Source organism: Thamnophis sirtalis, unplaced genomic scaffold, assembly GCF_051295495.1.
Source record: "Thamnophis sirtalis isolate CommonGarterSnake01/CBP01778 unplaced genomic scaffold, rThaSir2_p1.2 scaffold_5, whole genome shotgun sequence".
Classification (NCBI taxonomy): Eukaryota; Metazoa; Chordata; class Lepidosauria; order Squamata; family Natricidae; genus Thamnophis; species Thamnophis sirtalis.
The window spans coordinates 128,862,873-128,876,221 of record NW_028261385.1 but is presented as its reverse complement, the minus strand read 5'-3'; the positions used below and the strand labels follow the sequence as shown (position 1 = coordinate 128,876,221).

At 40.3% G+C, this 13,349-nt stretch overlaps 1 protein-coding gene across 1 annotated transcript in view; it reads left to right on the top strand.

The window, feature by feature from the left end:
- The window catches only part of PLCB1 (phospholipase C beta 1), a 474,251-nt gene that overhangs the window by 138,404 nt on the left and 322,498 nt on the right, over positions 1-13,349 (top strand). Inside the window, exon 3 of the mRNA XM_087716872.1 lies at positions 5,710-5,784. Coding sequence (XP_087572998.1) covers positions 5,710-5,784 — 75 coding nt within the window. The remainder of the gene's footprint in view (positions 1-5,709; positions 5,785-13,349) is intronic.

Below are 13,349 nucleotides of genomic sequence, written 5' to 3'. Positions count from 1 at the left end.
CTTAACAAAGCAATACAACAGGATAAAACATCTAATAAATTAATAGCGTGTGGGTGTGGAGAAGATTTTGTAAATGTTGCTATTACTATAGTCCCTCAGAATTTGGTTTCTCATCCAAGAGTCATTCAAAATGCACGTTGACTTCTCTTTTTTTTTGCTCCCCACTCTGCCCCACAAGAGGACCCATTGAGGAGCGTGTTGAATTAAACGTCATTAGGCTTTAAAGCTTCTGTTGATTTTTAGAATGCAGCAGCATATGCTCTATCAATTGCTTTGTTGTTTTAAAATCAAAACAATCTGCCAAACAGGAAGTAGAGGGGGAAACGCAGGTCGTGAGTGCTGCCTTTTTATGTTCAAGGAAGACAGATGCTGTTTGTCAGACATTGACCTTCTTTACCTGTTCTAAGATAACGGCAGCAAGAAACCAAATTAGTGAAGAATTTTGGCTCATGCTAGAAAGTGCAGTGGGGCAGATCCATGCTGCTGAATCCTGTCAGTTTGACTTCTGCTGCCAGCAAGAGCGATAGAAGAATCCTGGGGAGCTGTGTAAAATATGATTTATGTTGCTACATCAACCAGCAATTCTCACTTGCTCTTCCTGGAAGATGCCCGTCGGAATCCAAGAAGTCATGGCATCTGAGAAGAACAAATAACAGGAAAATGGAAACACCGAAAGATTATTCACCACCACCATCAAAAGATGCATAATTCAACCAAGTCTAGTTGTATGAAGTTTTGGTTTCAATTCCACGTGATGATTGCCAGAATATTTTGTCCAATTTCACATGAATACTCTTAAAATATATATTCTTAAATAAGTACTCTGATAATAATTCTCCAAATATTCATTTTCACCTCTGTTTCATTAGACTTAAGTCACTTAAGACACTTACATAGCAGACATTTCATTATTCAGCCAGGTAACATCATACATGCTGGTGAGTGAGAGTTTTATTCAACCCTGAGCTACATCAATTCTCTTCCTTTGAAAGTCCCAAAGCTGTTTTTTCAAAAGGCAATTGGACTTTGTTTTTCCTCGAAGATGTTTCACTTCTCATCCAAGAAGCTTCTTCAGTTCTGACTGAATGGTGGAGGGTGGAAGGATTTATATTCCTTGCAGTCATCTGGTCATTAGCAGTCTTTCTGAGAGTCATTGAGGCCTTACAGCACTGTCCTTTCAGCAGTTCCAACATGGTTCCATACCCGTTTGCACTATTTAGGTGACCCCGAGGTCACAGATAAACCTCCTAAGTGGTCTCAATAACTCTCTCTGAGTGCTAACAACCAGATGACTGCAGGAAATATAAATCCTTCCATCCTCCACCATTCAGTCAGAACTGAAGAAGCTTCTTGGATGGGAAGTGAAATGTCTTCAAGGGAAAACAAAGTCCATCTTTGGGGCAACCATGACCTAGATAACTAAGAATCTCCATGAACATTATTCTTTTGGAACTGCATATGAGCGTCAGATGCTCGAGAAAGCATGCAAATGGGAGAAATGTGCATGTAGCCAAATCTCCACCAAGGAACAATGATTGTTTCTGCATGAATGCCTATAATAAAATGTGGAGCAAACCCCCCCATTCACTAACACTAAAGATGTTACCTAGTTGGATAATGAAACCAAACTCAAAGAGCATCAAAGACTCCACAGAACGAAACAAGAACAAAGCAAACAAAACACTCTACCTTCAACTGGCCAATACAAAAAATGATTCTTCCATTGCAGCAATAGTTACAAGAAAGACTTGTAGATCAGAGGTCTGAAACTGGTGGCCCACGGGCCAGATGTGTCACTTGCTGGCCATGCCCACCCCAGCTTTGTGAAGGGGGGGGGAATATCACAAAACAGCAATGTAACGAAGCGAGTTTGACCCCCGTGGTATAGATATTCCTCACTTAGTGATTGTCTTGTTATCAACCATTCACCATTATTGTGGTAGAGTAGTAAACTTATGATCAATCCTGAGATTTATGACCTTCACAGGTTTGGAAAGCAAAAGAAAGTTGAACTAAGACAAGCACTGTTACAGTTTCATTTAGCAACCACTTTGCTTGACAACTGAGTTGCTGGTCCAATTATGGTCACTAAACAAGGACTGTCTCTAATTGTTTTGGGAGAGACATTTGTTTCCATAATCTAATTTTTCCTCAATCAGTCCCTGCCCCCAGATGCATTGGATTACTATTCCCATCATCTCTATTGACTGAGTGGTGGGAATTGTACGTGCCTTGTCACAAATAGAGCTTTACAATAATGGCGAATATAAGTAGCTCAGGTGTAAGATGGGGTGAGTTTCTCTGAGTTTGTGGGTTGGTTTCCAAACATTGCAGCCTATGAATCCCTCAGAATCCAAATCAACTGCACAGCCAACCAGTGACAGCATTGACCCTCAACCAACCCACGCAGCCCTCCCACCAGCAGTTCATTTCCCAATCACCCTGACCTCATGTAACCGTCTTATCACAGGACCCATCACAATACTCACTGAGGACTGACACCTAACCCATCGCAAGACCCTCACTTGACACACCCACACCTGAAGCCTTTATAAACAGAAGAAAATTGACACTGACATTCCACTAAACTCCACTGAAGATGTTACCTAGCCTGGTAACGAAATGCTTGGAAACCCAAAAGCTTAGAGAACGAACCTTTCACCATCACAAATAGAGCTGTTGGCTGAAGAAGGTTGATACTCACTATGGAACTGTACAAATTGGACACAACTCACTTAACAACTACCTTGCTTAGCAGTGGATGTTCTGGAAATCGTGGTTATAAGTCCAGAGCTAACTGTACTCTTCTTGCTCAGTTCTCCCCAAGTGTTAACCCAAAGGAGGACAAAGAATTGGAAAAGAAAGCAATTACTCTAAACAGAATTTTTTTTTTGCAGAAGATAGGAAAGGGGATTTTCTCTTAAAGGGCAGCAGAATTTCCGTTTTGACATGTTTGTTATTCAGCGGCTGATGTTTTCTTTTTGTTTTGCTGTGGATTAAATATTTATATTGTGTGAATTCAGTATGGATGTAATTTACAGGATGGTACATGGAAATTACAGTTGACTGAATCGATTTTTAATTTTTAGATCTTAGATCATCATCGCTTTTGCAGGCGTCTTGAGGGCAAACTAGAAATTAAGACATTTTTCAGACCCTTATGAGTTAAAAATGATCTTACTCAGGGTAAATGTTAGCCTAGTGTTGACATGCTAGTTTTTAGTGTTCAGCACTCTTCTTGTTGAAGATCATACCACATAGAAGGAAATGGCACCTTTGGGGAACATTTTTAGAGAAGCCTGGAGCAATTTTGACCACTGTTTGCCTGCATGTTGTGGATTACTTCATCCGCTAACAGAACTCAGCAATGCACACATGCTTATCTGTTCATTCATTCCAGTTGACTAAGAAGGAATTGGCTTGCAGCTTTTCATCCAGTGGTTATATATAGCATTTGTAGGGCCTTGTAGAGTATTAAATTGTTAGAATTTCACTCCTACCTAATGCATGAAAATGGGCTCATGCTATCCAGTTATTAAGAAGATCCCTTGGTTGTCAACTCTTAAAGGTGCTGTTCATATGACAATGGGGCTTTCTTGTTTTTTCCCCTCCTTGAAAACATTTCGCTTCTCATCCAAGAAGCTTTTTCAATTCAAGAAGCGAAACATTCTCATCAAGAAAGTTCAGTTGCCTTTTGAACAGCACTTTGGGGCAACCATGGCCTGGAAGACTGAGTTTCTCCATAATCATTTGGTTGTCAACTGTTTTCCAGACTTAAATTCAAAGCATTTTACCTTTAAATCTGTTAAATACTGTAGTTTCGGCCAGTTATCTGATAAAGCATCTGTTTCATTATAAATACGAATGAGTAAAGATCTATAGTCAAAGCCCTTTTGAGTGTATGCTTGATTCACAGAAAGCCTGTTAAGAAGACAAATTAAAAAAAAAAAAACACTTCACTTTCTAAACAGTTCCAAACTTAAGCCTGCTTTGAACAATAGCTTGATATAGTTTTAAGACAATATTGATAATTGAACATACTTTTTACTATACAAATTAAATAAATAAATGTTGAGTTGAGTCTGCCTGGGTTTGGTTGTATTGACTGGATGATAACCTATTAAATGAGTATGTCAATACTATAAATAAATATATGTGTCCTAATCGGAGGAATGCTTCATGAGAGACCGCCTGCTGCCAATTACCTCCCACAGACCCATTAGATCTCACAGGGTTGGCCTCCTCTGGGTGCCATCTACCAGCCAATGCCACCTGGCTATTACCCGGGGGAGGGCCTTCTCTGTGGCAGCTCCGGCCCTCTGGAATGAACTCCCCGCAGGGATTCGGACCCTCACCTCTCTCCAGGCCTTCCGAAAAGCCGTCAAAACCTGGCTTTGCCAGCAGGCCTGGGAGTGATGAGTTCCCTCCCCTCTCGACATGTATGGTTGTGCGACTGTTGTCTACTTTTATTATTTGTATTTTGTCTTTTTATGTTCCCCATTTTTTCCCCCTTGAATTGTTCGCTGCCCTGAGTCCTCCCGGAGAAGGGCGGCATACAAATATACAATACAGTACAGTACAGTACAGTACAGTACAATACAATACAATACAATCAATACAATACAATACAATACAATACAATACAATACAATACAATACAATACAATACAATACAATACAATACAATACAATACAATACAATACAATACAATACAATACAATACAAACAAGAAGTTGGATGGGATTTGCCACCAACTAGTTTATTTCTCCCAGATACCTGTTTTGGAATAGAGCAAATAAGTCTCACTAAGAACTTATTAGGGTGGTTGCAGGGGTGGGTTTCAACCGGTCCGCGGCGGTCCGCACAGACCGGTTGGTCGGTGAACCCGGAAGTAAGTAATTTCTGGGAACGCTGAAGGGCCCACCCACCCGCCCACGCTCCTTACGAATCTTTGAAGGCTTCTGCGCTTCCACACAGGCGCATGGCACATACAGCGCCTGCACGATGCTCCGCGAGCAGCTGAAGCATCGCACAGGCGCTAAGATGCATGCGTGAACTGCACGCGTGCACGAGGACGCCACCGGCCCGTTCCAACCGTACTGGTTGGAACGGGATGAGCAACCCACCACTGGGTGGTTGGCATTGCCAATATTCAATAGCTGAAGAATACTAGAACTCATTAAACTTCTCTGATCTTTGGCAAGTTATTGAACTAATAAGAAATCCAGGCAGCTGCCTGCAATACCCCAGCTAGTTTTCTCTGCCACAGTAGACTAGTGTTGCATTTCTAAATCAAATTACAACGCCATGTTTGAAAGCCCTTTTTAAATTAATTTGTTATCCAGGCAACTGACATTTTCAGTAGGACTTCAGCATCTCCTGGAGAACACGGTGCTCGAGAACATCATTTCTGTAAGAATGAGGGCTTGATGGCAGTTTCTTAGAGCAGCCTTTCCTTCACTTTGTGACTTCCACATGAACTGGATTACAGACTCTCTTGTCTCTGAACTGCCTGATGGATAGTCATAATTATTTGTAATTACGGGTAGCTTTGCTTTGAGCTTAGACAATTCTTAGGCCTATTAAGAACCTGCATGCAAGCTGATTTTCGGTAATTTAATATAAAGAAATGCAGTGGAATTGATGTAATTGTACCATTTGTATAGTACAGTATAAATCATGAGGCTTTTTCCTCCCTTTTATATCAGGTGCAGGAATCCGAACTGTTAGATGTCAGCTTTGTGAAAGATGCTCGATGTGGGAAACATGCCAGAGCTCCTAAGGTAGGAAACATTTCTTTGTGCCTTACAAATATTGCAGTGATCATTTAGCTTACGACATGAAGGACATACTAAAAGAAAAGACGTCTTACGTATGCCAATGCTTGTTGTCTTTCCATTAAAGAACATGTGTCATGACATGCTTTATAGTAGGAAAATTGTACATGTTTTGCACAATTTAGGAAGAATGCCTTTGAGGAAAACTGTTGTTAGGGTAGCTATGTGATAAGCCTGACGCAGTAACTGCAGATATTCTTGATTTAATTCGAATTCCTTAGCCAGAGATTTTACAAGTTAGAAATGACAGTTGTGCTAATCTGAAAGTGTTAATCTGATGAATGAATGACTACTTCTCCACATAAACGTTCCCCCTGGAAGGTGTTGGTTAGCTCTCTCCTTGTTAATAAATTACTCAAAAATCGTGACCCAATAAATGCGCGCACGACAAAAGTGCGCTGACGAAACCGCAGCGAGAAAACCGCAACGTCATAAACGCGCCCACAATGCGCCGACAAAAGCGCGCCCACAAAAGTGCGATTTCAGTTAAGGTAAGGGTTAGGTTTAGGGATTTCAGTTAAGGTAAGGGTTAGGTTTAGGGATTTCAGTTAAGGTAAGGGTTAGGTTCAGGGTTAGGTTCAGGGTTAGGTTTAGGGTTAGGTTAAGGGTTAGGTTTAGGGTTAGGTTTAGAACTCGCAGTTATTACTTGTTTGTTGAAGGTACGCTTTTGTCGGCGCGCTGTTGTCGGCATGCTTCTGCGCTCATTCGTCGGCACGATTAAGAACTCACGGTTTTCTCGCCACAGTTTTGTCAGTCGCGCTTTTGTCGAGCGTGCATTTGGCGGTGAACCCTCAAAAATCCCTCTCATGTTTATATTAAACTGCTAATCCTGTGTTAATTTTCCTTGTATGGAGGATTTTTTTTTTTCACAAAAGAGAATTCCTTCATCTAATTTGCCCAATGTTAATCTACTATTTCCAGATGCAGCACGCCTGGTGGGCGATACGTAGACTTACTCTTATTACATGATTTCTTCACAGTTTCTTTTTGCTTTTTGTGAATATTGCCATGAAAGGCACATAGTCAGTTTTAAAAAATTAAACACACTGATTAATCAAATCTTGGAGACTCCAGTTCAATATATCTTAATGGAAGTATTCTTGGGTTTCCCTTGTTTTCGTTCTCAGGAACACGGGGTATATTATTGCTAGCCCTGCGTGTAACCATACAAGACCTCAGCATATGTTTTCACTACTACTTAGAATAAGGTTAACTCTGAGGTTTTTTTTAATGCATTAATGAGACCTCTTGTGCTTTATTGGAAAGCATATTATGTCAAATGATTTGAAAATCTTGATGGAAGTGACTATAATATGATTCAGTTAAATTGAGCCAAATTAGTTTGAATAACTGCACTCACGAGAAGCTGGAAGTATGCTATTGTCCCTTTTTGAGGGGATCACTATAGATAACATCCAGTGGTGGTATTCAGCCGGTTTGGACCAGTTCAGGCAAACCGGTAATGGTGACCTGCGGGTGACCTGTTTCTGAATACAAGCCAAGGGGTTGGTCACTATCTTTAATGGCTTAGGATCTGGCCATGTTTTCAAAAATCAAACCTGCCCATTTGATCCAGACCCTTAGGGACCCTTAGGGAGCTTCTTCTCAGAGTACCCACCTGCCATGAGATGCAGGAGGAGGAGGACTCCCATCCCATCCCCGATGTGATGGAAGGTAGGGTATAATGATAAGCTGATTCATTATGAAGCAAGCATGGCCCCAAATCTTAAATCTTCCAGAAAGAAGTAAAATGTTGGGTCTTCAAGGGTTTTTTGAGAATGAATCTCAAGTCATCAGTGTATGTTTTTATTTCTATTATACTATTTGGCTATTATAGACTACTGTATTTTCTTATTGGTACTGTATACTGCTATACTCCAGCAAAATTGATCTGGTACAACATTTCATTTAAAGTCAAACATTGTTGCATTTACTACATATTAAATTGAGTGTCTTGGTGAGAGCCATGTGGTATTTTATCTGGTCGTTAACATCTGCATATCTTCTTCCCCCCAAAAAAGATGCCCTTAATAGCATTTGTGCAAAACCCAACTCTGAAATAAATAAACAGGCAGCATTCTTGGCCTTTTCTTAATTAAAAATGGCAGCTTTGTGTGAAGCTGGTCATGCACCTGAATATGATATTTAGCTAACAGCTATTTCTGTGACATTTTGCTCTTCTTCCAAGGACCCACTTCAGTGGCAAAAAGCTTTTTAAAAGGCTGGAAGTGTAATTGAAAATTCAGTGACAGTTTATGGTGCTTGCACATAAATATCAAAGTAGTTCTCCCTGTTATTGATTTTAAAATGAATAGCATGAGAAGATTTATAGTATCTAAAAGTGAAAAATAAAAGGTGTTTTTTAGCATATCATTATTTTTAAAATAGTGAAGGGTATATACAGTATTTTTGCATCCCAAATACAGGTAGCCCTTGACTGATGATCATTTTGTCAGCCATCATTCCAAGTGCTGAATGAATGGTAGCTACAACTGGTCCTCAGAGTTCCAGGCATCCCAGCACTCCAGTAGTCATATGAGTGTGACCTACGTCCTTGGCAATCCATTTGCATTTAGGACTGGTTGTCAAATTTCCTGCAATTCTAGGATTGCCATTTGCAATCTTCCCTGCCAGCTTCCTCAGAAAGTTAATAGGACGAGTCTTTCCTAGCAGCGCACCTGCCTCTTTGCACTTACACCATACCAGGCATTCGTGCACCTCTGAGCACCGGACCTGCTCCATATCTCACACATCTTTCTCAAAGAATGGGGTTGTCAGGTTTCCGAAAGATGCCCTAATTAATTCATGAACCTCGAGCCACATTTCAAAGGAAAACCATTTTGGCAATACCTCATGGCAGTCAGATCTAACCTGATTTGAATTATGGCTGAAGTTTACCCCTGTTCCTTCCCTCCCCTCAGTCTGTTTCATAAATCACATTCCCCAATGAAGTGCATGCCTCACATGCCTGCTGCAGTAATCTGAGATCTGACTCTAGCTGAAGATATGTGTGGAATGCGCTCCCTCCCTTTCCTCACCATGGCAACTTATAACAAACATGCCAATGCTTTATGAGTTGACAGTGGTACTTCTTGCACGGTCCTGTGCACCCTGACCTGTGCAGCATCCCTTGCACATTCTTCTTGACTTGTGCGAAAACCCTCTGGATTGTCCACAACATCCTCCCCAATCCTTGTGGAATTTCTTGCATACCTCTTGCACCCCTTCTCAACCAATGTGGTGCCTCTCATGCATCTTTTTGGCATCTTGTGTGCTTTCCCTGACCAACGTAGTGTCTGTCAGAGACACTCCCTATCCTGCATCATGCCTCTTTCACATCCCCTCCTAACCCTTGGGCACCTTTTCTGACCCTCCTCAACATGTATAGCTACTACCCGGGGGAGGGCCTTCTCTGTGGCGGCTCCGGCCCTTTGGAACGAGCTCCCCGCAGAGATTCGGACCCTCACCTCTCTCCAGGCCTTCCGAAAAGCCGTTAAAACCTGGCTGTGTCGGCAGGCCTGGGGTCGATGAGTTCCCTTCCCCTCTCAAATCGTGTGGCTGTTGGTTGTTTTAAATTCCCTGTACTTTTTGTTGTAGTTCTTGTGTTTCTCTTCCCCTCCTTTGGGTTTGTGTGCCGCCCTGAGTCCCACCGGGAATAGGGCGGCATATAAATAAAATGAACCTTGAACCTTGAACCTGTCAGCCCTTCCAGGTAAAAGAAACAAGAAACATGACCAGGTGAGCTGATTCTGCTTTATCGTTAGGCTACATTAACAAAATCTTGCAGTCTGAAAGTACAAATCTCCCACCTTCTGTTTTTACAGCCTGGTCAATCAGTGTAGGTCTTTCTTAAGTGTCTTTTACTGAAAGTTACGTTAGTGAGGTTCCTCCTCCTCTTGTCTAATCATTCCTTAGGCAGCATCTCTTCCCCTCTTCCTTCAAGATCATTCCCACATAGCATTACAGAGCTTCTAGCAAACCCTGATGCCCTGCCCTGAGCCTCCCCTACAGCCTCCCGTTACTTCCCTTTGCTCCATGGCCCACCCAACAGCAGCCATTTACTTGCCTGTGGGCATGGGATTTTCAACTTCCTGAGGGCAATTGCCTCACCTAACAACCATTGAATTCACTTATCAACCACAGTGGGGATTGCAGGCATTGCTGTTGCTAAATAATGTGCTTGCACTTTATGACCACATCAATTAGCGATGTTTCTGTCATAAATTAAGGACTACCAATACAGCTGTTTGTACTAAGCTCCCTAAACATATTCAAGCTGTTTTCTGCCATTCAGTGGCAAACAGTTTTAACTACAATGTATTGCTTGAAGAGCAGCTTTTATATGTGAGATGAGATTGAGCTTCACCTGTATTATATTGGACGGTTGTTGATACGCAATCATTTTGCAGAGAAATCAAAGCAGTCTGCCTTGCTAAGAAACCAAAGCAGATATCTTAACAGCAAGGTATCTGCTCCCTTACACAAGTGTAGCTGTTCTTACTTGCTGTTACTTGTGCCTGAAATTGTCTCCATGAGTATCTCCATTATTATTTTATTCTTCTTCCTTGGAATTCCAACATACAAGTCTTCGGTCCCTGATACAATTTAGACAAGTAATGTCTTTCTGAAGATAAGTAATGAAATGCCATGAGAATTAATGGGTCCTCTGAACATCTGTAAAAAAAATTTAGACTCCCTATTCCATCTCCCTCATTCTCTCTCTCTCACACACACACAGGTCCACACACACAAACCTTTTGATTAACAACAATAAGAACAACCACAACAAAAGGCAAAGCTGAGACGCTGGTGTGCTGTGAGGGAAAACAACATTTGGCAAGATATATATATATATCTGGGCTTCTCACATATTGAAGAGATATTCTTAGATTTTTTTTTAAAAAAAGTAGTTGCTTTTTTCAATATTTTATTCTTCTGGAGAAGGGAAGGATCAGTTGGGATGAAAGGAATCTGAAAGGGAATGGAGAACAACCTTAAGTAAATACTCTACATGGGGCTCCAACCACTATTTCAAAAGCTGAATTGGTGGCCAGTAGACTTTTGGGTGCTGTTCAAGGTACTGATTTAGTACCTTTATAGCTTTGCATAGTTCAAAAGATGGGTATCTACAGGGTTCTATTCTTCCTATAACAGCTGCCTGTGCACAATGAGGCCTAGTGTGTAGGTTATCTTCGTATCCTTTTCACTCAGAGACTGATATCTTTAGGGACTTCAGAGTTGAGCCTCTTCAATTACTGTTCCCTCATCCATGGGATTCTCCTAAACATCCCAAAAGCCCCCTCTCTCTTGGTTTTTAGGAAATTATTAAAACATGGCTATTTTTCACGTAGGGAACTAGAACACCATGATGTATCCCATATATAGATATTGGTTTTAGTGGCTGTGAAATGGAGTAGATCTCTCATACTCTATATTGCTAGTTTTATGGTTTAAATTGCTGCTATGTTATTGTGATGTTATGTTTTAGGAAGATTGGGATATAGATGGATGGATGGATGGATATAGATATAGATATAGATATAGATAGAGATAGAGATAGAGATAGAGATAGAGATAGAGATAGAGATAGAGATAGATATAAGATGGATGGATGGATGGATGGATGGATGGATGGATGGATGATAGATTGATTGAATGAATGAATGAATGAATGAATGAATGAATGAATGAATGAATATAAAATCTAATACAAACTAACAGAATAGAAAAAAGAGTGAAAGATGCAAAGGAGAAGAAAACAAAATATAGAAAATAGAAACAAAAAAGGAAGAAAAATAAGAGTATAGTAAAGACAAAGAGAAGAGATATATTAAATATTAGTTCCATCCTAATAATATAAAGAAGGTTCTTAGCCTTTGTTGTACCTCTGTCATATGTGCCACCCATGTTTGCATTTAAAATACTTCTACTTACTTTTTGGTGCAATTTGGCACAAGTATTCCAGAAGACAAAGTAAATCTAGTTTTACACCAAATGTGTATATGCTATTACATGCTAACTACTATCTCTATTAGAAAGACTATCTTCAAACCAACATACTTTTGACCATGCAAGTAGTCCTCAACTTACGACCGCAACTGAGCCCAAAATTTCTGTTGTTAAGGAAGACATTTGTCAAGTGATCTGTCCCATTTTACGACCTTTCTTGCCACAGTTGTTAAGTGAATCACTGCATTTGATAAATTAGTAACCTGGTTATTAAATGAATCTGACTTCCCCATTGACTTTGCTTGTCAGAAGGTCGCAAAAGGTGACCACATGACCTGGGGATACTGCAACCATCATAAATATGAACCGGTTGCAACATCCTTCCCCCAGGAGTGGGGTGGGAATGGGGATTTTGCAGTATCCTTCCCCTGCCACGCCCACCAAGCCACGCCCACAGAATCAGTAGTTAAAAAATTTGAATTTCAGCACCGACCATAAGTCACCTTTTTCAGTGCCGTTGTTACTTTGTGTGGTCACCAATCAGTTGTAAGTCGAGGACTACCTGTATTCCAGCAACTAGGATGAGTAGTACCAGGGATGCAATCGTTATTCCACATCTGTTTTCCTCTTTGCCCTTTTTCTTTAACCCTGACTTCTATTTTTAAGCTTTAAAGCAGCATGTCCATCTCAACACACAAGTATATCTTTACAGTTTGGGCAGTGGATCCTTCCAGCTATGAACTTTTCATGCAAGAATATTTTAAGAGGAATACTTTTATAGTTCAAAGGCAGCACAATCTACTTCTATTCCATTGTACCTTATTATTAATTATTTTGGTTAATAAAACAGATGTAAGGTGGGATGCTGTTAAAAGTTCGAATGGAAAACAGCTTGATTGATCCATAAAAATATTTTTTTAAAAATTCATTGCACAATAGGCATAATAACCTATTGATTCTGCTTCTCTTCCAAACGCATATCTTTCAATAGAGAAAATGAGATTTGGTTTTGTATTATTGAACATAGTTGGTCTTATGAATATGCATGTATAGAGAATGAGAGAAAGATCATATTATGGACATCTATTGTTCACCCTTTTAACCCTTTCATTAAAATGTTCATGGCTACAGTTGCAAATCAGTTTCAAGCAGTCCTGTAAGGGTATTTGTTAGCCAAGTGTCAGATTACTGTAAATATCACAACATTTCCTCCTTTAAAAGATTTTAGCTCATGCATTTATGGGATGACAAGTGGAAATCTCAGTTTCTTTTGAAATAGAATCAAATTCCTGCCTCTCATGTTGCTAGAGGAAAGCGGAGAAGGAAGAGGCATAAATTAAATCTAGAAAAAGAATAGCTTGTGATGTTAGTTTAAACTCTCATTGTTCTGGTTCAGGGTTGACTGAAAATAAACAAATAAATAACCAGTGCAAAACTTGGTCTAATGCAGTGGTTCCTAATCTTTTTTTTTTTGCCCACCTAAGCATCTTTAAAATCCTGATACACTCCCCCCACCCCCATGACATATAATTCTATAATTCTTACTTTACTCAAAAAGTGAA